Raw genomic sequence first — 25,456 nt, forward strand, 5'->3', positions numbered from 1 at the left:
AAGGGAAAATGTATATGCAAGAGCAATTAATGTAGGGAAACAAAGATGCAATACCCATGAAATAATCTGTATACAAGAACATCATCCTTGGAAAACAAACGCATATTTTTGGAAACTGTATCTTTATAAGAAATTTGACTCTGCTGAACGTGTTTAAGTTGCTATATCAATGTTACCATACCCCCAAGGTACTGAACATATTTAAGAAAATTAGCATAAGCTAATTACTGTATTAAACACTGCTATTTTTTGAGTTCCTGAGCTGCACCATTTACAATTGAAATCTCATAGGTATCAGGCAGATCTACTAATGCAGAACTTCACCAGATGTAATTAGATCACTTGTTAACAAGTGTTACAATCTGCATTTTAAGACATCTGTATTATTTTTAACTGAAAAGAAAACTAGTTATTTTGTACAACATGATAAAAAGGAATCAGTTGTCCTACCATGGATCACACTTGGTCAATGATATGAAATTATTGTTTTCAAGGTTGCTACTTTTAAATGTAAACTTTTCTGTAATTTCTAAAATTTGTCCTGGTTTACTGTAACTCTATGCACTTTTTTTTAGACATCATTAACCCAAAGTCAGCTATTAATATAAATTGCTTTCGAAATACTGTAGTACTTTATGTGGGATCGACAAATTAAAAAACAACACTGTGACCAGTCATTAGTGGTTTTACTATATATTAGTTATATATTATTTGACTTTAGACTGGGAATTGGCATGAGTGAATAAAAAGCCAGCAATAAACCTGAGTAAACACATAAAATAAAATTGGTAATTAGAGGCCCTCTGGTTCATCCAGTTTCTTTTGCCATAATTGCAAACTAAACATGAAGAGTTCCAGTTGAGCCATGCAAATGTCTTACCCATCCCTTCACAGTGCATTAGCAGATTACGTAAAATGATAGAAGAGATTACCCTGAATCACATGACCTGTTTACGTCATAGATAATCTTTTGATTTCCTCGTCTTCATCTTCCCAAGTTCACCTGTTTATAAGGTAAATGAATGCGTTTACTGTTTTCCACATTATGCCACTGTTTTAAAATAAAATAGGCATTAGCAAATTTTAATCTATCACACTAACGTGACAGTTTTAACACAAATAGACTACAAACAGAGAGAGAGACTATACAGTATTGAAAGTACCCTTTCATCCCAGTTTTTCTTCTTTCTCTTCTAATGAAAGGACTGACACAAACCAGAGTTAAGTGTGTTGCAGTCAGATATTTTTCTGGAATTATATGAGTTTAACAATACGTTTTAAGATCATTTTATGCTATAAATGAATAAATTGGTATGTTCAGTTCAAAGTCCTCTCTAATTACAGTTTTGATATTAAACAGATAACCAGACATTTGTTTCACACAAAGTCAATGACACACTTTACAGATCTCATACTTAACAGTTACAGAGGCAAAATCTGCATAAAAGGGTTAAACAGTATAAAGTTGACTTCACGTAATGCCAAACAATCAACTCTATATTCCTATCAACAAAACTTAACACTATAGATATAATGATTCCAGATATTTTCCTACCCCTGTGAACCCGAAAACTCAAATGTAAATTTTCAGCAGAATCCAGCAATCTTTTGACTTGAGATTCCAATGGTTTCACTGCCTCCTCGTTATGTACTTTAAACAATTTTTTCAAAATTTTAGAACTGTTGATCTTCAACTTCGTTAAATCCATATTTTTAATAATGTACATACAAGTTCAAACATATGGCTGCTTCACCATCAGTTTAATCACCCATGAAAATAAGACCCTTCTCTACCTATTTTTAGTATAATTAAATGCAGAATGAAGGGTGCGGAGATTAAGGGCTGTAAGATGAGGATTAATTGGATAAAAATCAGAAATTCAATACAAGTCAGTGAAGAGCCATTGAAACACATTCCCAAAGAAATCCTTGGATATAAAGCGGAGTCGTTGTTTTACAACACAAGATTTCCTAAATTCAGATAATTCAAAATCTTGAATGTGAGTAATTTCAGGCTTAAACGTTGGTTGATTTTCTCCTTCTGAACCTCTCTGAGGTCAACTGTGGCCCCAGCAGAGATCAGTTTAGCCAGCACAGAACGGAATTCAAACAGCGAATGTCCTAATTCTTCACAAGGCAGTACATTTACCCATTTGTTCATTTACAAAGCTCTAGTATTTATGTTTAAAGGCAAATTGTCATTTCCTTTTCAGCAATGATCAACTGCATCTAAAAACATTGAATCACAAAATACTTGTAGGAATCTATAAGGGTACAGTTCAATCTGTGAAAACAAATGTTTGTCTCATGACCTGTGATATTTGGAGCTATACAAGTATTTGCTGGTTTATCTAAAAATATATTTTTATACTGTGGCTTTTCACTTTCAGGGAAATCCCTGTACTGGTTTACTCATGACCTTTTGCATTTTTGATATTTTATTAAAGCGGATCTTGTAAGACATTATTTTAAGAAGTTATTTAATTCTTAAGAAGACTTTCACATTTGTTACTCTATTTTATTGCTATTTTGGGATCATTATTAGATGTATGAGCATGAGAAATCAAATTCCCTATGGACATCCACAATGAACTAATGTTCTTATTATCAGAAATAAGAAAGAATAGCCCTCGGCACAAGTAAAACATTATAGGGTTAACATTGCGTGCCTTACTGTATCAGAAAAATAGAAAAAGTAACAGAATTCAACGAGAAAAATAAGATGTATTTTGTCTGTACCATGCTACCCGCATCATCCCCTTGGGCTTTCGGGAAGAAGCTATTGGAGACCTATCGGATACTTACTATTCATTCAAACAAAATAAATAGAAGAAATAAATAATAAATAAAGGAGAAACAAAACTATATACATTTACAGATTTCTTTGTTTTAAAATAAGTTACCCAGCATTCATAACATTCTAAAATAAAATACGTACAATAGTTTTGGGGGATAAAAAGTCCACCATCTCTCTTTCTTTTTCTCCAATATGTGTCTACTTTATACAAGAAATTACAATGTGTAACAAATTCAAGTGTACCCATTAAAAAGTCAATAGAATTGTATTCATGTGCTTCTCCTCAGAGAATTGAGTACAAAACCCTCGTTCTCACCTTTAAAGCCCTCCACGGTCTTGCTCCCCTCTACCTCTCCGACTTCCTAACCCCATATCAGTCTGTTTGCTCTCTCCGCTCAGCGGACACCGGCCTCCTTCAGGTCCCCCACATTTTCTGCCCAACCATTGGCAGTCAGACATTTAGCATCTCTGCCCCACACTCTGGAACTCTATCCCACAATCCTTCTGCCTCACCCCCTCTCTTGCCTCCTTCAAGCCCCATCTAAAGACCTTCCTCTTTAACCATGCCTTCATCCCTCTTAACCCCAACTCAGGTCCAAAAACTCCTGACTATCCAGCGTCCTGGGATGTCTTTCCGATGTGAAGGGCACTATACAAGTGTAATTTGTTGTTGTTGCTTTCTCATCCCAACGGTGTGCTTCGTAGTGGTGTTTGTACATCTCACCTACCTACATGAGTCTTGTTTTGGGGGTGCAGCAGATGACTCTACGATATCTACCTGCGCAAGAGGGACGGTAAACAGATTGCCTTGTGTGTTCTGGTGGCCGGATGCCCCCTGCCATGCTCTGACAGAGAGAAGGAATCTGACCTTGCATGTTGTCACGTGGCCCCATGTGTCCATGGCTTCCTCATTGGATTGACATGTTGTCTCTGGTTGAATTGATTACATTCTGGCAACAGTAGGTGGATCTTGGCAGCTTGAACGGCACTATCCTGTCGCAGCTGCTCAGAAGGTACCTCAAATACTTTCAGCAGCTGCTTGATTGGATCTTTTTTCACGTCCGGTCTGTGGGCAGTGGACCTGGAATTATACTCAGCTGATCAGCAGGAGTAAAGGGTGTTCAAACACTCTGAAGAGAAACCTGACTGCCTTTGGTTGCTCAAATCACTCTACTGCTCCACCAGTTGACATGCCAGCTGCTCCTCTGAATAGATTGCTACTGCCATCTGTACATTTCTCAGCAACATCTGGACTGTGAGACTGGTGGGCAGCCAGCCCTTACTTCAGTGTGAAACATAAGGGCTCTGCTAACCAATGCTACTGACTTTGCCACGGGTTTTCATAGGCTATTTGGTGACGTGTTAGTTTTCAATTACATTGGGTCATTTAAATGTTTTTACTTCTGATTGCTTAGTTAGTTGTAAATTTCTTTGGTGTAATAATTGTGAGGTCACCCCTCAGGCCATATGTTGAGACATATGTGTGAGTCACTGGTCAATTGTGCCTCACATGCTTTCTATAGAAGACTGTTGACGATGCACTGCACTTTCCAACTGGATGTTGAATTCTTCTAATGCAATTAGATGCCATGTGTTTTGGGTGTTTTTTGTTTTGTCAACAAGGTGTCTAACCCATCACCATGCTTAAAGAGTAACCAACCGGACAAGAGTTCCACATATGCATGGAACTTATACACCTATCCATGGAAATTTCCCTGAGTCTAGAATGGAATGCTCACTTAATTCTGGAAAGTATGAGGTGCAGATTGGCAAGAGCTTGGGAACCCCAGAGTGTGCATTTAGGTACTGCTAAAACTGCATAGTGTGCTTGCTACAGTGAGCATTGTCTGGCAAACTATTCACTGCTTGCCTAGCTAAGACCACCCTACCAGTTAGTCATTTGGCTTGCAGGGTTAACAGGAGCTGAGTGGGAAGAATGTTTATTCTTATTATTATTTTATTATTATTGTTTATTATTACGCCTAATAATAATCCCTCCAAAAACCAAAAACAATAATAAAAAATTGGTCATTTTCAATCTACGACTGTTTGTGGGATGTTGCTGTGCGCAATTGGCTGCCGCGTTCGCCCACAAATATACAGTCAATTCACTTTACAGTATATTCTGTGAAGCGCTTTGGGACGTCCTCCCGACGTGAAAAGCGCTATATCAAATGCAAGGATTATTATTATTATTTATTATTATTATTATTCACTGAGATCAACATTAATATACCCCTGTCATCATGTTCCTGAAGCTAAAAATCATATTGTTGTGGTTGCTGATGGCCACATCATGGGCAGTTCTGGAAATTCTGATTAGCTGTTCTTTAGAGGTTCAATTCTTGCCCTTCCAGACACTATTGTTTCACTCTTTTAACTCTTTGAGTCCTGTAACTATCGGTGTAAGTCCATCAGAGTTTTGGACTCAATTTGCCTTAACATTTGGTTTTGCAAAGCAGTTTAAGAGGAAAACTGAGCTGGCCTGTAACTGTTTATCAAAGTTTAAAACAAAGTTATAACTGATCTTAATATTATGGGCAACATGCCCATTGTCTAGTTTTAGACACAAGATTATTGTGCTGCCATCTGGAAGATAATTTATATACATTATAAAGAGTATCTGGTAAGGAAAATTACAAATCATAGAAATACATTAATGGAAACAATGTGAATTACTACAACAATCTACAACAACCCTTAAGACATCTAAAATAGTAGCTTTGTAATACTGTACTTCAAAGATTTCTGCCTTCACCACTGTAATACTGCCATAAAAGGTAAATTGCATTTATTTCAAGGAACTGCCTAGTTTAACCATTTGTTTACACACAGTGCTTTGCTTACAATCCCACAAGCAGCCATGAAGTGAATGGCCAATTCTATCAGCAGGATTGTTGCCCAGGACACTAGGAGAAACTCCCTTCTCTTTTTGAATGGTCCCATGGGATCTTTAACATCCACTTGAACAGGCAGACAGGACCTCCATTCCTCTTGATCCCAACCCTCAGCCAGGTCTGAATTCCTGACTATCCAGTGCCTTGGGACGTTCTCCCGATGTGAAAGGCACTATACAAGTGTAATTTGTTGTTATTGTCTCCTGTATGTTCTTCCGACCCCCACGGATCACTTTCTTTGTTGTAAATCAACACTATTGCTCAGCAAATGACTACAACAATTCATTTGTGATGCATTATCACAGGCACATTTTGCTGAATATTGTTGATTTTATTCTTTCATTTTTAAAAAAAATTACAGGAAATTATTAGCAGAGGGAGCTGTTACTGATATTGTGGGTTGAATCTTAAATATGTCACTATAGCCCAAGTGGGAGTATTGCCAGCCTGTGATAAACGAGTTGTAAAAACAGCTTGTCTGCAGATATATTTCTCAATTAAAGAACCCATAGACAGTCAATACTGTATTGTGTAATGTGAAGGCTAGTTACATTTTCTACAAGGATATACTCTACAGATAGTAAAAGTTAAAATAAAAAACTCCTCGAGTTGTAATAAATACTGTTTGATTCTATGGGAAAGAACAAAACCCTAATGTTCATTCAATGCGATTATGTTCACATTTCTGATTAAAACAAAAAAATCTATTCCTGTAAATTAGCGATTTCAATCTTAGTCTAGGGGCTTCATTTTAGTCACAGCATTTACACAAAACAGGATAGTATGCACAAGCTGAAATATGCAAGTTTAAAACACAAAACACATTTACAAAATAGGAGAATTAACACAATAACTATACTTATGCTACATGCCATAATACGGCAGAGAGATTGTGTGTTGAATGATGGCAGCAATTAATAAATCGCAATTCATATTAATCACAAACTGATGGCTATCCCACAAACAGGACTATATTCTAGATTTTAAAAAATGCTCACTGTACATTTGATAGTGCTTTCATCAGGGAGCAATCAATTTTATAAAATCAGAGAGTAATTCACCAATAAAGTATTCAATAAGTATTCCTAAATTTACCAACCTTGCCAATAAAATTTCTTACCAAACAGCAATGTTCTACATTGGAACTGCCTCACACACATAAATATGCAACTAAAATATGCAAGGATAATTTATTTAATAATAATCCTTGTATTTGATATAGTGCCTTATCACGCTGTCAAGAAATTTCAAAGTACTTCACAAGATATACTGTAAAGTGGTTTTGACTGTGCATATTGTGAGCAAAACACAGCAGCAACAAGGTCCCACAAACAACCATGAAGTGTGTGATCAATTCTATCTGGGGGATTATTGGCCAGGACACCAGGCAAAACTGCCTTCTGTTTTCTAATAGTCCCATGGGATTTTTAAAATCCACCTGAACAGGCAGGTGGGACCTCAGTTTAACATCTCATCTGAAGGATAGTAATCTTCTGAAATGGTCATTAACAGTGGCTTGGAGCTGCCTAAGGTAAGTATTACAGCAGCCTGTATATACCTTCTTCACCAAGCAATAGATACTACTGTATTATCCGTCAGACTACTTTCAACAAGGGAATAATACAGATAATTAGTTCCACTTCCAAATAAGGTATTTGCCATTAATTTAAATCTTTATTGTGTTGTATAATTTGTTCTGGATATGTACAAATGAGCTCAAGTTGTGATTAAAACTTAACAATTCTCACATAATTTTGAAAACAGTGGAATTATTTTAAGTACCATTCAGTTTCAAACAAACTCTTTCCCTACTTATCATAGTCTAAAAGGCAATTTGGACTTTGATAGAAAATCTATGGGAATATCAAAAGAAGTAACTGCTTAAATTAAATAAATGTACATCAAGCAAAATAACTAAAATGCCTGTTTTTATTGGTATTTATCTGTGCTGATTCAATGAAAATGCTATTAAAGTGATGCCAATAAGATAATTAACTTCATGATGCAATTCATTCCTGCAGCTTACTGATACAAAATATCAACAAAAATTATGGAATAAAAGAATTGCCTTAATAAAAGAATGAACAGTGGAATAATATGAAGGAGAAAAAAAGTATGTTAATCAATGACCTTTGCAACTAATATAATAATAATCCTTACATATGGTATAATGCCTTTCACAGGATCCCAAATCACTTCACAGGATATACTATAAAGTGTAGTGACTGTGTTTTGTGGGGAAGCATTTAATGATTGAGGCAAACTTCAGTTCCAATCGCTGTAAAATGTAAATAGCATTTCTTTGCAGCACAAACACAATTGGAATTAATTCCAACGTACTTATGCACTAACAAATAAATATATAAATCATAAGTTATGGGTACTTTCAATGTGTTTTTGCACTGTCATCAGTAAGTGCCAGCAAAATACTTTGGAGCAACGGATACTGAGAAATACAGTGAATGATTGACGGTTCATGTTCACATTTTCTACATAATTTTCCACAAGATGGAAGGAAATATCAGAAGAACCATCACATTCCTAGGTCTCCTGTACATTACTTATGAGAGGGAGGGGTTCACAGATGATGGGGAAAGGATTATTAAAATGGGGAGAAATTACATGAAACTAAAAAATAAAACAAATAAGAAATAACTTTTGAAAACTCGGAATAAGACACAAAGACCGTTATAGCGATTACTGAGTGCAGGCCACTGGTTCACAGGCAAATTCATTGCCGTCTTCAGTCTCCTAAAATACAATGAAACAACTTCATGTTGTCACCAAAATAACATTCCTATTCTCCCTGAGAAAAAGTGATGAGCTTCAAAAGCATCTTATTCTTCAGTTATCCAAAATCTGTGGCCTAGAAGAGGGTCTGTTATTTTAAAGCACAAAATCAGTACAGCACATTGTTTTCCATGAATTTTCTTGATTTTAAAATCTTGTGGATAATACAAGTAACCAAGCCTATAGCTAGTTATTATTCTAGCTACATGTAACATTCTGATGACTGAGTGATAAAGGTACAATCTGCTAGGATCTCAAATATTGTAATATCGCAGCATAATTAATCTACATTTGTAATTGGCAGCAATGTAGTCATAGCTCCTCTGCACTTGTTTATTTTTAATTTCTATTCGTGGGATGTAACTTGAATCAGGCCGGTAAGGTACATGAAGAACGAATGAAGTTAAATTGTTTTGGTATTCCATTGATGAATGTGCTTATTTTAAACTCAGGCACAGTAATCAGTCATAGTCTGGCCAAATGTTACACTCTTTAGACGAGTGTCGACACAAAATGGACACGAACAAAAAAAAAAATAACAAGCTTAAGATATTGCACTAACCTAGACAGTTAACGGGCAGCCATGGTGCAATGAGTGAAGTGTTATTATTACCCTCCCACCACTCTTGTTCAACCGCCTGTTTGTCAGCATGATGCTATTGTTTTGGTCAGCCGGGTGTCTTGACACATGCAAAAACCCATCACCATGCTTAATAGTATCCAAACCAAGCTGCGATTTCCATGCATCCCACCTACACATGGAAATCCCAGAGATAGATTATTGGAATGGAATGCGCGCTCTCTCTCTGGAGGAAGGGATCCTGCTTACCTAATTCCAGAAAGTGTTCGGCACAGGTTGGCAAGAGCCAAGGCTTGGGTATCCCAAAGTGTGTGTTGGAGCACCGTTGGGAGTCTAACCAGCTAAAACCGTATAGCTTGCCATCAATAGCACTGCCCGGCAAGGTTTCCCTCTGCTTTTCCAGCTAGGACTACCTTCCCCATTAGGTCTTTGGCTTGCAAAGGTAACAGAAGCTGAGTGGGAGGATAATAATAATCCTTGCATTTGATATAGCACTTTTCACGTCTTCTAGACATCTCAAAGTGCTTCACAGAATTTACTGTAAAGTGAATTGACTGCATATTATGTGGGCGAAACGCAGCAGCCAATTGCGCAGTGTCCCATAAACAGTCGTAGATTAAAGTGACTAATTTATTATTGTTTTTATTGCAAGGATACCTTGCCCCCAGTTAATGTGCTGCCCTTCCAGGTCCTGACGATGACCCGGGTTATGTGTGCTGTCATTAGCAGTGCCCTGGAAATACTGCGAACCCGCCTGGCTCAGGAACCGACCGACCGAGACCACCACAGAGGGCCAGCTTGATATTCTGGTGCCAAACACGTCACCTTAGAGCCACTTATCGAGCATGTTGCTGCCTTTAAGCTAAATGCCAAGTAATTCCATCCAACCACATCATGCTCAACTGTTGAGATCCCTTTTTTTTAATCATTCAGTAGTTGGTTCAGTGAGTTCTTCAGCACTCCTGAGGGCAAGATTAATGAGATTTTAATATAATAGTTTAAAGTGTAGTAGAAATTGTTTTAAGGGACATCAATTCAAGTTTGACCCACTGCTCTCAAAACCACCTTTAGAAGATGGTTTTCTTCAGAATTCCATTTCAGATTTATATTGCAACCAATGCCATTCAGGTGCAGTATAAATCCTGTTAAATTGCAACTATTTCTAATAAACTTTGAAACTTCAAAGAATATGAATTTTTAAATTCTTAGGCAATCTGTTCATAGGATTCTTTAATTAAATTGAAAATTAACCAGAATTTGCCACCGGTTCGCAGAACTCTGCTGTTTTTCTTATTTGTCTATGCACTAAAATCAATTTGTAGTGGACAAGTGTGAATTAGGTTTCTTGCTCCAAATGTTTTTACTACAGGAAGTAATGAGGTTTACTGGCTGCAGTACTGTATATCAAGATTTACTGATTTCATTTCCAAACCACCTTCAGAACATAGTTTTGAGAGTGAGGTTAAACATCATATTGATGTCCCAAAAAACTGGAATAACATTGTGCTTAGAGCACAAATTTGACACAAAATTTGGTTGGAATCAATGCTAAAGATTCAATAGAAATGAGTCTTAAAGGTCACATTCTTTGTAGGACACGTACATATGTCATTTGGATTTTGGGTCTTCTGTTTAGCAAGCAGTTTAGTTATTGTTCAGCATAATAAACAGAACTTTACTCAACCCGGTGGAGAAGGCCAATGAAGGTGCCAATTTTCCAGATTTGAAATGAACACAGAATAATATGGCAAATCTACAGATTTGGAATCAACTCATTTTATTCAACAATTTAGCTATTATAAATGCAGAAATGCTACTATTTTGACAGGTGACAGATGTTTCAAATGAGATTAGTTTCTCCCTGTTCTGTCAACATTTAAATTCAATTTGGAAGCACAACTGCATCAGGATAACACATAATCAAGTTGTATGCCACATAAGGATTTTAACAAGATTTCTGTGATTCTGTGGTGGAAATAGATTACTATGCACCAGACTAGTGAGGTCATATGCTGCTTGAAGGAAGCCCTTTAGCTCATGAAAAAGCTAAGTGCATTTGTTACTCTTTCTCCTTTGTGACTGACAAGGAACTCCACAAAAATAGCAATAGCAAGTCTGAAACTATCAGGATCAGAATCTAAAACAGAATTTCCAATTGATTTCAAAATGATTTTACCTGTGATTGTGACACCAACATTCAAGACAAAGTTATGAAAAACTACTGTCAAGCTATAAAAGATATTCCAAAATTAAACAGCTGAAGAGCTATTCTTAAATATTATGTTATTTTCCTGATCTTGTACATTTGAATATAGAGAATTGAATTGACAGAAAATCTAAATTAATCTGTAATTCTGTATGAAGTTCATATTTATTTTGTATGACAAAGACTAAAACAATTGTTCCATGGGTTATGAAATGAAAGCTCCTTTTTCTATACTTGTGAAAAAACTATATTTCTTATCTGTCTTTATTGGGCAATGAAAAAGTCGTTCTTGAATGTCCAATAGCAAAATCTAATTTATACTTTTTCTCCAGTTCTCGTACAGATTATGAACTGATCCTTTTACAGAGTGTCATTTGTGTTGAAGTACCTACTTGTCCTTAGTTATATCATCAAATGTAATAGACCTCACTTCATAACCATATTTAGAGCTTCATAATATCAATAATATCAGGGCATCTCCCCTTCCCCCCTTGCTTAGGTCCAATTTTCCACAGTGAACGTTGCAAGATGTTATCCCCAACTGTGTCTCTTGGCTTAAATTTTGTTCGGCCCAGTAATCTGTAATAAAGCTCTAAAGTTCCACTTGCTAGTGAGAACAAAACCTCACATCTTAAAATACTGTTTTTGTTACATCACTAGTCGCAGGTTTAGGAGATTCTGTGCGAAAAAGTGGGAGAAACATTGCACTATAGTGGTACTTTATTGAATAGTGATTCAACATTAACCACAAGAAACCCACTGATCTACAGCATATAGTAAGCAGAACAAGCAACGTATTACACAGTGTACTCAGCACTTTTCTCTATCATTTTAGAATATTTACAATGTCCAGGTGTATTTTTTATAATGAAAATTAACTTTTTTCTTAATACAAAACACTATTATTTAAGAAATGTTGCTGGTGCTCATCTTGGGAGCAATACACCTTAATAATATCCATAAATAGAAATGTTTTAAATATTAAAAAAGAACCGTTGGTTGACCTGACAGAAGTTTTCAACCTTGTGAAAGGTTGATCCAAACAAAGGTTCAGTAAAGTTTCAAACACAAATTAGAAAGTAGGAGTAAGAAGGTCCATCAGGTGAATTTGTTTTCTACAAAAGGGTAATACATTTTCAAAATGTGCTACCAGAGAAGGCCTTTGAATCAGACAGTGGACCTAAAGTGCAGTATTTACAATAGAATCTGGAAATATTGAATCTCAATGGTAATTGGATAGGTATCATACCAACAACCGGGAACTTTGCTTTAAATATTATAACTAAGAGCTGATAAATTAATTACTAAAATCATTTGCTAAGAAATATTCTGTTTGGATCAAAATAATGATTGAGAGGAGGATTTTGATTGAATTTGTTTGAATTAGCAGTGCATGTATCAAACTGTACTGAATATACGCTAGCATGTTTCAAACCTGCAAAGTATTTAAACAGTTAAAACATTTGTTTCAAAACACTGTATATTTGTTTAGTCATTTGTTTAGTTTGCTTTGCTGTTATATCATTTTATTTGTAAAAGAAAGATTTCAACAAATGCATTTCAAGGACATAAACATTGCGTTTATGAAGCTGTCAAAAAAATGAAACTGCCTGGAAAGATATTACTTGTGAAGGAAACCAAAGCTTTGTGCTCTGATTAAAAACATGTGTTCTGCAGTCTGATAAACATTCAAAGAATATTTTCCATTCCCCCTTATTTATGCAGGACTGGAGTTGAACTGTGTGGGTTCTTATCTGGAATAATTGGAAGTGTGTCTTCAGAGGCAGAATTTACAGTTAATAATATCAAAATAATAATCCTTGAATTTGGCATAAAGCATTGTACATCAAGCCATCTCAAAGCAATTTACAGGATTTACGCTGAAGTGAAAAGACTGTTTGTAGGCAAACGTGGCCACTCAATTGTGCACAGCAATATCCCACAAATAGCCACGAAAAAAATGATCAATTTTATCTGAACCCTTGTCCAATCAATCAGAATCAATTTCCATCAATAATCTTCACTTCAAAACTGACAAAAGTTTTTTATGTTTTCCATCGACTTATGCACCAATCCTTTCTCAGTTCTGTACCAACTACTAATTTCTTAGCTCTACACCAATTAAAATACTGTATTCCCAAAAATACAAAACCATCAAAACTTTGCAAGAAAATCTGAAGTAACAATCTAAAATATTATTCATAATATTATACATTATTGTATTGATATGATGAGCAAGAATAATGATGCTGATGTTATTTACTTAAATTTTCAGGGAGGGTAAAGTTCCACATCAGCACTTTATGGCCAAATTTAAGAAATCACAAAGTAATGGTAAGATATGGTCTGGATAGAAAACTATCTTACAAAAGTCATGATAAATGATAGGTGTATCTCAGAGTCAGTTTGGACCCTTGTATTTTTTTAATATATAAATCACAACAATTGAATGCGATTGTCCTAAGAAAAATATGCAAGTTTGGGATCAGTATCACAATAGGATGCAGAGCAAATAATGTGTGAAATTTCAGGAAGATTTTAATCTTTTAGGTGGTTTGGCTTATAGTTGGCACAACTAATTCAACATAGATAAATGCAAAATAACCAGGGTAGGTGCAAGGAACCAAAATAAAGAATATGTGTTAAACAGCCACTACAGTGTGCGGATCGGAAACATGATCTTGGTGTTATTGGAGATAAATTGATAAAACTATCAAACCAGTACTTTATATCTGAATGGGGATTAGCTGTGGGATTAAGAACAAATTAAAAGGTTACATTATTGCTGGATAAGATATTGGTCAGATGCCATATGGAATACTATGTCGTTTCGGACAACCTCTAGGAACTTTGCTTCATTGTGACCAGAGATTACATTGGAGGTGAGATTGAGCAGGCCAACATGACAGATCAGTTTACTATACCTCCCTACTTCTCAATCCTGCCCACACCCCACTCCTCAACCTGCCCCTTTGCTCAACCAGCTCGGGCCACCTGCACATCCCTCAAACTCCACTGCTCCAACGTTAGTTGCCATGCTTTCAGTCCCAATGGCCTGACCCACAATGCTAAGCCTCCTTTCTCAATTCCTCTGCCTTTCCCCTCTTTGCTGGTCTGCAGAGCCCACCTGATCACTTTCCTCTTCAACCATGCCTGGGGACACCTCCTCTTTCTCCTCTGGCTTGGCATCAAACTACACCATTGTTAAGCGTTCTGGGATGCTACATCATGTGAAAAGTCCTATATAAATGTAAGTTATTGTTGTAAAAATAAGAATTTTACCTGTTCACCATGGCTAATTCCACTTCATGATCAAATGACAGAGAATGAACCAAAATGCATAAAATTTTAGCACAATAGATATTTGAAGCAATTATAAATCTATGATATAATTGAAGGGATTTGATGTCCTGAGATGAAATAACATATATAACTATTAACTGAATCCTGAATTACAGTTACAACTTTGAAATTGCCCCCAAGGTATGTTTTGACAGGAGTTTCAGTGTTGAGTACCTTAGTTCACCATCCTTAACTCTTGAAACCCAACTTAACTTATAAGACAAAAGTCTTTTCTTTCCTCTGGTTGTAAAATTGGACCATCTCAATAAAAGTTCTTACTTCATCAATTTTAGGGGGCAAAATTGTTGATGCATTAGCACAAATTGAAAGTTTACTCAGAGTGGCAATAAAGGATGGATATTATAGAAAATTGAAATGTTCATAATCATGCCGCAGAGGGTGCTGTTCTGAATTAGGGATGAAACCGCAAATGGGGGAAAATCTACTGATTGGTAAAGTTACCAAGCTGGCCAATGTACACTTATAATGGAAGAAATACTATTATGAGTGCATCCTACCAAAGTCATTATCTCTACTGACCACTGGAAATTTGTACCCATAGTTTGAGTACTGTGAACCCTGCCTAATGCTACAACAAAGTGACAAATAATAGATACTAATATGCTCAGTATACAATTTATAAAATATAAATCAGATTTAAAGGCTCGGGATAGTTTATTTTTAAAAAAGAGAAAGTAACAGAAAGGGGAATATTTTCAATTAAGGTACTCTCTCCAAAGTAGGTAAAACCAGAGAAAAACTATTCCTTGATGGGAGATATTTAAATGCATTTCCCTTTTGTCTGTGGGCATCTCTCACTTTGGGATTCCAGGCACCAGGAAGTTACTCAGCTTCTCAGCGAGTTGCAGCAGTTCCATAGGATTTAACACAGATTGTTTTCCTCTCTAGGCCTTGATGCTGATCAAGAGGCACCAGAGCCAAGAACTTTTAGCACCAGATGAGTACATGAGAAAATGCTGTGAAACCATCTGTTTGTGACATCACCAAATGTAGATGTGTACGAGACAAGGAAAACAAATCTCTATTCACAGCCCACACTCGATTAGATATTATCTAATAGCTTGCACATGAAAGAGCTCACAACGCTATACAAAAATAACTGTCTGCTTCTGATGAAAGGACATACTCAAAATACTACAACAACCATACAATACAATGTACGCTTACAAAACACCTTTCACATCGAATAGTATCCTTCCAAAGCTTTCCAAGAAGTTATTTCATCCTCTCTTACAATTGATGTTTGTTGCAAAAATGTTTATGTTTCTTGTTCTGCAAAGTAAATACTGATAACGTAACACTAAAATAACCTCAGAGGAATACTTGCTGAGATTCAATGTATAATCCAGAACTTTGAAAGTAAAGTGATAACAATAATAACAATCATCCTTACATTTGAAATAGTGCCTTATCATGTTGTTGAGCTCAATGCGCTTCACAGGAAATATTGTAAAGTGGATTGATTGTGTATTTTGTGGGCGAAACAAAAGATATATTTATTTTTAAAAATTAAATGTCTTCCAATGTAAAATTCATTGTCATTTTTAGGCTTTTTCTTAATTACTGTAGAATGTCTATGACCTAGATCTATTCAGAGGTAATTTAGCTACTCAACCTCATAACAATAATGAAAATAACAGGAATCTTCTGCAGTCATCTAGTTATAGTCCTTGTCACCCATTTAAACATCAAGGAGTGGAGTCCTGTAGCTCAGTGGTTAGAGCACTCGCTTTGCAAGCGAGAGACCTGTGTTCAATTCCAGGCAGGGCGAAACCTTGGGCAAGTTTCCTTACTCCACACGCCTAATAATAATCCCTCCAAAAACCAAAAACAATAATTAAATTGGTCATTTTCAATCTATGACTGTTTGTGGGACATTGCTGTGCGCAATTGGCTGCCGCGTTCGCCCACAAATATACAGTCAACTCACTTTACAGTATATTCTGTGAAGCGCTTTGGGACGTCCTCCCGACGTGAAAAGCGCTATATCAAATGCAAGGATTATTATTATTATATTATTATAAGGGAAATATGAAAATAAAGGATTTATTACATAATCTTCCAACTCTAACTTTTAATTTTATTGGGGCATTTGGGAATTGTTTCCAATCAACCTAATTGGAAATCAAACAATTTGGTGTAATAAATATAAAACGTGGGAATCAGTTTATACTATGTGATTCCGACACTTCAATATGGTGTTGGAGGTGTGCTACATTGTTGGAGGTGCCATCCCTTTGATAAGAAGTTAAATCAATGTCCATGTCTGGTTGTTCAGGTGGACTTTAAATATCCTGTGGCACTATTCTAAACGAGAAGGGAGTTTCTCACAGTCTCCTGGTCAGCAATCTCCCAAATAAAATTGGTCATTCACTTCATGGCTTTGTAGGATATTGCTGTGTGCAAATTAGCTGCCATGTTAGGCTGCAAAATATACAGTACCACAATAGTTCTCAGGAAATCCTGCAAAGTGATTTGAGACGTCCTCTGAATGTGAAAAGTGCTATATCAATTGCAAGAATTATTTTATTATTTAACTATAAGTAACCTAGGTTCACATCTCTGTGGGGATTGATACTGATAACATAAATTCTGTTGAACCTACCAAGGCTTTCATTCCTGCATGAGAAACCTGGATATCCTGGAAGAATGAGAAGCATTTTATTGAAATGATGACTGATTACTATAACTGCATTTTGGTAAATTGGTTAGGAGTGGATTAAAGAGATGCCAACTTGAGGATACGTTGAATAGGAGAATAGAGAGAAGTGAACATTGTAAAATAGTATAGTGCAAGAAAATATTGGGAGAGGAATGGGAGACAATCAGGGAAAAATAAAATGAGGACCATAAGTGAGCTTGAATGGGAGAAAAGGGACAAGGTATATGGTACATTTCAGAGGTACAAGTGAGAGATCATGTTGCAGAGGAAGGGATAAGCAAGTGAAACAGATAGAAAGAAGGATGTTCAGAGCAACCCTATTATAATGCAATCATCTGGGTTCAATCCCTCTGAGGCCATGTTAAATGAAGTGTGAAAAAATGATTGCTGCCGACTTCATTTTCTGCATATTGTGTGCATGACATTATAATTGGCACTTCCTTCAAGTAGTGTCACCAGTGGTGCTAGCTGCACGTACCATAGAGGCGAGGCACAGGGAGTGACATAATTAGGCAACAACAACAAATTACATTTGCATAGCGCCTTTCACGTTGGGAGGTTGTCTCAAGATGCTGGACAGTCAGGGATTTGGACCCGAGCAGGGGGTTGGGATCAGGAGGGGTGGAGGGCAGGGAGGGTAGGAGTAGGAGGGTGACTGAAGGCACAGTCGAAGAGGAGGGTCTTAGGACGTGACTTGAAGCCACCCAACGACCAAGAAAATGGCAATATTTTAGCACAGGAAGCTAACCACACATCACCAGAAAATGCATCCTACTTCCGACAACAAATGCTCCTCCACAGGACACTCACTCTAACAATTCACTTAATAACCATTATCAGCAATCAAACAGAAATAGACTTTACTATGATGAAAATCATCAGCTTGCAAATAGTAAAAACAAAGTTACATTTTCTGGGCAAATCCATGAATGATATTTGAATGCTGCTGTTCAAAAAAAAATTAATGGCAAGTAAAAATGGTTGCAGGGTTTCCTGCGATTCAGCTCTTGTGGGAGAACTTGCTTAGACAAATGCAGTTTCCTCCACAAAAGAAAGAAAATACTTTTTTTTAAACTAGCCTTCAAAATAGCCATATCTATATAAATTCGATATCATGGAGCTTATTTCTGTGGGTTTTCTCGAGCAGCAGTGTCTATGCTCACCACAATTATTATAGAGCAGTGATGGGAATGGAGGAAGGCGAGAGAGAGAGAGAGAGAGAGAGAGAGGGCGCTTTGCACAAATGAAGACACTGGAGTGAGAAAGCAAGTTGTGAGAGTGTTAAACATAACACTCCCCCCCCCCCTCTTCTGGGCACTCTGATGCATTTTTTTTAGTTAACCGGAATACAAATCAAGCCAACAAGGAGATTTGCCTACAGCAGCAATTGGTTGATACTTCCTATAGATTAAGCATTCTCTTTTACCAAGTCAAAATGCTCCCTGATCTCATATTCAGACATAATGCGCGCAGTATGTTGTACAATATAGGGGGAGAAGCAAACAATTCAAAAGTGCCCACTTTAAGGGGCACTTAATAATCACAATTATTACTTTATCTGGTTTTAGAATGACTATGTAGAGGCGACATTTTGGAAAAACCCCATAGAAAACATGATGTAAACTAATCACTGTAATAATCCAGATTTAGGTTTCTAATATTGAGAAATATACTTTTAATTGGACATTAAGTTTCTCCAAAGAATTGCATAAACAACTATAATATTATGGTTATTATCATAATATAATGGAACTCGTACTACTTGCAATGGCCTGTGCATATCTATGTATTGTGGTTGGGGTAGGAGTCGGGAGCAATGCAGTATTTTCCACCTACCAGTTTACAGTTTAATTTCAGTGAGCAAAGGCAGTGGAGACAACTGTGGAACCGCATCCAATGAGAAAGAAGTGACATTGAAAGAAGCGACAAACTTCTTTACAAAATTCTGGAGACCAAGAATAAATCACACACCGAAAAGCATTGAAAAAGGTAAAGTTCGCAGTGAAGTGAGCAGAAAGTTTGAAAGCTTGGTCTGGTATTTATAAACATTGTAGATTATCACTAACAACTGAAATTCCCCAGTAAATGGTTTGTTGCAGTGACTGAACAAAGTTCTGCTTTGGAGCGATGTATTTCGAAACCAATGTATCCTAAGAACAGTAGTCTTTTTTTTATAATTAACTAAAACAATTCAGTAACGATTTGTGTGTGTGTGTGTGTTGCAAATGTAACATGAAGCTTAATAGTTTCACAGGGAATTCAAAAGGTTTGTGAAAAAAACACACACACACACACAATCTCTCGACGTCCAGCAATTTAAGATTGTCACTCTGGCTCAGAGGGCTACATCTTCGCCTTTACAAAATATTCGAAAAGAACACCAAAAAACATGAAAGACTGGAAATAGCACAATTTGAACAGAGTATTTCTAAACCCACAAATCACCATGACAACGGTTTCAGTGCTTTCCTGACGCTAAGTCGTTCGTTTCCATCGACTGCTCTGTGCTGTGTGTGTTAGTGCACAAATATGACTGGGGATTTATTGCCTGTGTTGTGTTTTTTTTGGGGGGGAGAGGTGGGAGGTGGGGTGATGGTGGTGGGGTGATGGTAGTGGGGTGATGGTGGTGGTGTGGGGGGGGTGATGGTGGTAGTGTGGGGGGGGATGGTGGTGGGGTGATGGTGATGGTGGTGGTGGGGGGGGGGGGTTTGCCCCTTTCTCATTTAATATAAAATAACTGAAATGAGCACAAGCTCTGCAGTTGTTTCCAAAGAACGAAAAAAAGAAGGGGGAAGAGAGAGAAATCATACACAATTTTTTCTTTGACAACGAATTGGCTCAAGAGAAGGGGAATTAAAATCCAGGTTTGTCAGTCAAAGGGACATCCAGTATATACACAATATATATTACATATACTATATATAATATACACAATATATATAATATATGTACATAGTATACAACGTATATATAATACATCGCTCCAAAGCAGAACTTTGTTCAGTCACTGCAACAAACCATTTACTGGGGAATTTCAGTCGTGAGTGATAATTTATATATATATAATATATATATAAAACATACAATGTATATCTATGTGGAGAGTTGCCTCCTGGCCATGGGTCCTGACTGGTGAGTGCAGGAGGACGGAGCCCATCAGCTTCTTACCTTTGCAGCCACCGAAGAGCCGGGTTTCTCCAGCAGATCCCACAACTTCTGCCTCTTCTCGGGGCAGCAGGAGTCGTCGAACTCCTCGCCCTCTCGCTCCTTCATGGTCTCGGCTTCGCGCCTCAGCTCCTCGTTCATCTGCTCCTTCTTCTGGTGGTACCTGGCCTGGCAGCACGACTCCAAGTAGATCTCGTCCACCCCCCAGTAGTCGAGCTCTTGGCCGAACGACAGGGCGCACATCTCCTCCATCATGTGCAGTTTGCCGGTGCGGTAGAAATTCAGGATGGACGTGAAAGCCCCCGGGTGGCGGTCGAAGAAGTACTCGTTCTCGGGCAGGTTGTAGTCGTCGCAGACTTCCATCAGCGACTCGTTGGTGTTGCAGTCCCGGAGCTTCCCCAGGCGGGTCCTGGGCAACCTGTCCAGCGTCCTCCACAGCACCTCATGGTTCAGTCCCCCCACGTTGATCCTCACCCTCCTGGAGCAGGCTTTGCTCCTGATGATCTCGATGGGCTCGGGAGGCAGGGAGGCTGTGGATCGGGACGCTTTCTTGGCCATTCCCGTCGGGATCTTCTCAGCCATGGCTGGAGGGGGAGGAGAGGGGGATGGACCGTACTGGTGACTGTGTGTGTGTATGTGTGTGTGTGTGTGTGTGATTGCACTCTGACTGACTGCAGCAGCAGCTCCAACAGCAATGGTTTTTTTTTTTTTTGGGGGGTGGGTGGGGGTGGGGGTGGGGGTGGGGGGGGTGGGGGTGGGGGTGTGGGATGATTTGATTTCAAGTATTAAACACGAAATGAACCACGAAACGATAACAAACTAAAAAAGGAGCGATGACAGAAACGTCAATCAATCAATCAATCAATCAACCAACCGACCGACCGATCGATCCGTCGATCCATCGATCGATCAGCAAAAAGGACACCAAGCAAAAACCCAAAATAAAGATAATAAATTACCAGAGAGAAAAAAAAATCAAATCAAATCAAATCAAATGCAAAGCCTGGAATTCAGAGAGGAAAAAAAAAAGCGCACAAAATAACACAATAAAATATATATATATATAGAGAGAGAGAGATATCTCTATACGCTCTCTGTGTACATACATCTCTATGTATATAATACGCTGCTCAGGTCAGATTGTCCCGTCCACAGGAGCTCCTTCCATTGTCGAAGCTAAACCAAGAAAACAATACGCCAGTGGTCGGGAGTCAGTGCATTAAATCCTCAGTTTCATTCAGCGTTACCCTCAATCTCTCTGTGTGTGTGTGTGTGTGTGTCTGTGTCTCTCTCTCTCTCTCTCTCTGCCAGCAGCGAGCAGGAGCTGCTGGAGCAGGAGCAGCAGGAACAGGAGCAGCTGGAGGCGAACATCAGGACTAACGCCACCTCCTGACTGACGTGACGAGCCGAGCAGCTCCAAGAGGCGACGGGGAGGGGGAGGCGTGGGCACGTCTCCTCCAGTGTAGCCATCAGCCACTCACCCACCCACTCACTCACTCACCCTCCCACCACCGCCCAAGGTGCCCAGATTGGGCTGGTTCACGCCCAATTGGGCGTGTTTTGTTGTTGCTGTTGTTGTGGTGGTGGTTGTACACTTGGTGTTGAAAAAAAAAACCAGCTTTGGCTCTGGGTACCTCATTTTACTTTTATAAAAATAATACTTTAAAACCTAACGCGATGAACGTTCAATGGTTTTACGTTTCCCGTACTCCACACACACACACACACACACACACACACGCCTCGGTTTAGCCAGCGGTAAGTTGGTTGTTAGTCGATTGGTGGATTGCTTTTCCAGGGGTACAATTCTTCTTGTTTATCGCCCCCCCCACCCCTTCCTCTCTGACATCTCCACCCTTCTAGCTTCCCTCTGCCTCTGCCCCCCATTCCGCTGCCCTGGAGTCATTTGAACTCCACCCCCTCTGGGCTTCCTCCCTCAATGACTTATTTTCCTCGGTCACTCTCCTCCGCAACTCTCTCTCCACCATTCTTGATGCCCTTGCCCCCCTCACCTCCCGAACCACCTCCTACTCACGCAACTCGCCCTGGTACACCAGCCATCTCTGCTCCCTCAAGGGTCAGGTGAGTGTCGCTGAACACGCCTAGCCCAAATCTAATTTAACCGTCCACTGTCAGATCCTGGACCACATGAGACAGCAGAGAGCTTGGCAGAGTGAGGAGGGAACTGAGTGAGGTGGAACAGAGTGAGAATTCTCTTAAGGAATTTGATGAGAGTGGGAATTCTTGAGCAATAGAGAGCAAAAGAGAACTAGAGAGCAAGAGAGAACTCTTTCTTTGAGTAAAAGAGTGGGCTGAGATCCTACAGGGAGAGTATTAGATGCTAGGGAAAAAGCTAAAGGGTAGGACCTCAAAGGTCGTGATCTCTGGATTACTCCCTGTGCCTCGTGCAAGTGAGTATCAACAACAACAACAACTTGGATTCATATAGCGCCCTCCCATGCCAGACGGTGTCTAAGAGTGCTTCACAGTAATGGATCCCGGGGCCATTATTATTATTATGGCTGAGCCAGGGGGAGGGGGAGGAAGGTGACCAAAGGCAAGGTCGAAAAGAAAGGTCTTCAGCCAAAACCTGAAAGTGGGAAGAGAGGGGACGAGGCGAAGGGAGTGAGGAAGGGAGTTCCATAGCCTCAGGGCGTAGTGACTGAGGGCACGGCTGCCGATGGTGGAATGGAGGACTAGGGGGGACAAGGAGGAGGCCAGACCTGGTGGAGCGAAGGCAATGGGCACTGTTGTGAGGAGAAAGGAGGTCAGAGAGGTAGGGGGGTGCAGAGGAGTGGAGGGATTTGAAGATAAGGGTGAGGATCTTGATGTCAATCCTCTCTGGGACAGGCAGCCAGTGCAGTCTTGCAAGGACTGGGATAATCAGGGAGCGGAGTTTGGTGCAGATAGGAATGTGGGCATCAGAGTTTTGTATGACCTGGATTTTATGAATCGTAGTGGAGGGGAGACCAGCAAAACAGCAGGATCAAACACATAAATGCCTGACTGTTAAAATGGGGCAGAACAGAGAGCTTCAGGGTCCTGGAACATTGGGACCAGTTCTGGGGCAGGTGGGACCTGTTCAAGTTGGATGGGTTACACCTGAACAGGGCTGGAACCAATGCCCTCACAGGACGAGTGTGACAACAAATGCATTCCCACAAAGGGGAAAAGGTAGGGCATCCAAATCTCCCTGGATTAAAATAAAACAGATAAAGGAGGCTTATGATAAATATCAGGTCCAAAATACAATACAAAAGATAATCAAATAGAATGTAGAAAGTACAGAGGAGAACTGAAAAAGGAAATAAGAGGAGCAAAGAGATTGTATGCGAAAAGATTAATGGGTAACATAAAAGGGAACTGTAAGGTATTTTATAAGCATATAAAGAATAAAAGGTTAGGCAAAGGTAGGGTGGGTCCAATTAGGGACCAACGAGGAAATCCTCTTGTGGAGGCAGATGTACTGAATGAGTACTTTGCATCTGTCTTCACAAAAGAAGAGGATGCAGCCAATGCCACAGTATCGGAAGGGAGGGTAGAGAAATTGGATTGGATAAGAATAAATCAAGAGGAGTACTAAAAAATTGACGGTGCTCAAGGTAGATAAGTCACCTGGTCCTGACGGGATGTATCCTAGGCTACTGATGGAACTAAGGGTGGAAGGATGGAAATAACGGAGGCTCTGGCCACAATCTTTCAATTCTCCTTGGACACTGGGGGGGTGTCAGAGGACTGAAGGATTGCAAACATTACTCCCCTGTACAAAAAGGGGCAGAAGGATAAACCTGGCAACTACAGGCAGTCAGTCTAACGTCAGTAGTAGGGAAACTTCTAGAGACTAATCTGGGACAAAATAAATTTGCACTTAGAAAAATATAGGTTAATAAAGTACAGCCAACACAGATTTGTTAAAGACAAATGGTGTCTAACAAATCTGATAGAGTTTTGATGAATTAACAGAGAGGGTGGAGTCCTGTAGCTCAGTGGTTAGAGCACTCGCTTTGCAAGCGAGAAACCTGAGTTCAATTCCAGGCAGGGCGAAACCTTGGGCAAGTTTCCTTACTCCACACGCCTAATAATAATCCCTCGAAAAACCTAAAACAATAATTAAATTGGTCATTTTCAATCTACGACTGTTTGTGAGACATTGCTGTGCGCAATTGGCTGCTGCGTTCGCCCACAAATATACAGTCAATTCACTTTACAGTGTGTTCTGTGAAGCACGTTGGGACGTCCTCCCGACGTGAAAAGCGCTATATCAAATGCAAGGATTATTATTATTATTAGGGTGGATGAAGGTAGTGCAGTTGATGTAGTTTATATGGATTTTCAAAAGGCGTTTGATAAAGTGCCACATAAGAGACTTGTAACCAAAATACAAGCCCACGGTATTAAAGGCACAGTGTTAGCATGGATACAGAACTGGCTGGGAAAGAGAAAGCAGAGAGTGGTGGTGAACAGTTGTTTCTCTGACTGGAGGGAAGTGTGCAGTGCTGTCCCCCAGGGGTCAGTATTGGGACCACTGTCGTTTTTGATCTATATAAATGACCTGGACTTGGGTATAGGGCGAACAATTTCTAAGTTTGCAGATGATACTAAGCTAGGAAAAGTAGTAAACAGTGAGGTGGATAGTAGTAGACTGCAAGAGGACATAGACAGACTGGTAACATGGGAAGACACATGGCAGATGAAGTTTAATGTGAAGAACTGTAAAGTGATGCATTTTGGGAGTAAGAATGAGGAGAGACAATATTAGCTGATGGTACAATCTTAAAGTGGTTGAGGGAACAGAGAGACCTGGGGGTTCATTTGAAGGTGGCAGGACCCGTACGGGTTACTAGACTTTATAAATAGGGGCAAAGAATGCAAAAGTCAGGAAGTTATGATGAACCTTTATAAAACACTGGTTAAGCCTCAGCTGGAGACTGCGTTCAATTCTGGGCCTCACACTTTAGGAAGGATGTCAAGGCATTGGAGAGGGTGCAAAGGAGAT

General features: G+C 39.0%; 1 protein-coding gene across 1 annotated transcript in view; it reads right to left on the reverse strand.

The window, feature by feature from the left end:
• The window catches only part of LOC103174563 (potassium voltage-gated channel subfamily B member 2), a 152,457-nt gene extending 131,415 nt beyond the window's left edge, over positions 1-21,042 (reverse strand). The window contains exon 1 of the mRNA XM_007886974.2: positions 20,464-21,042. Coding sequence (XP_007885165.1) covers positions 20,464-21,042 — 579 coding nt within the window. The remainder of the gene's footprint in view (positions 1-20,463) is intronic.
• Between the last annotated feature and the right edge of the window lie 4,414 nt (positions 21,043-25,456).

Source organism: Callorhinchus milii, unplaced genomic scaffold (genome assembly GCF_018977255.1).
Source record: "Callorhinchus milii isolate IMCB2004 unplaced genomic scaffold, IMCB_Cmil_1.0 Scaffold2, whole genome shotgun sequence".
In the NCBI taxonomy this organism is placed as follows: domain Eukaryota; kingdom Metazoa; phylum Chordata; class Chondrichthyes; order Chimaeriformes; family Callorhinchidae; genus Callorhinchus; species Callorhinchus milii.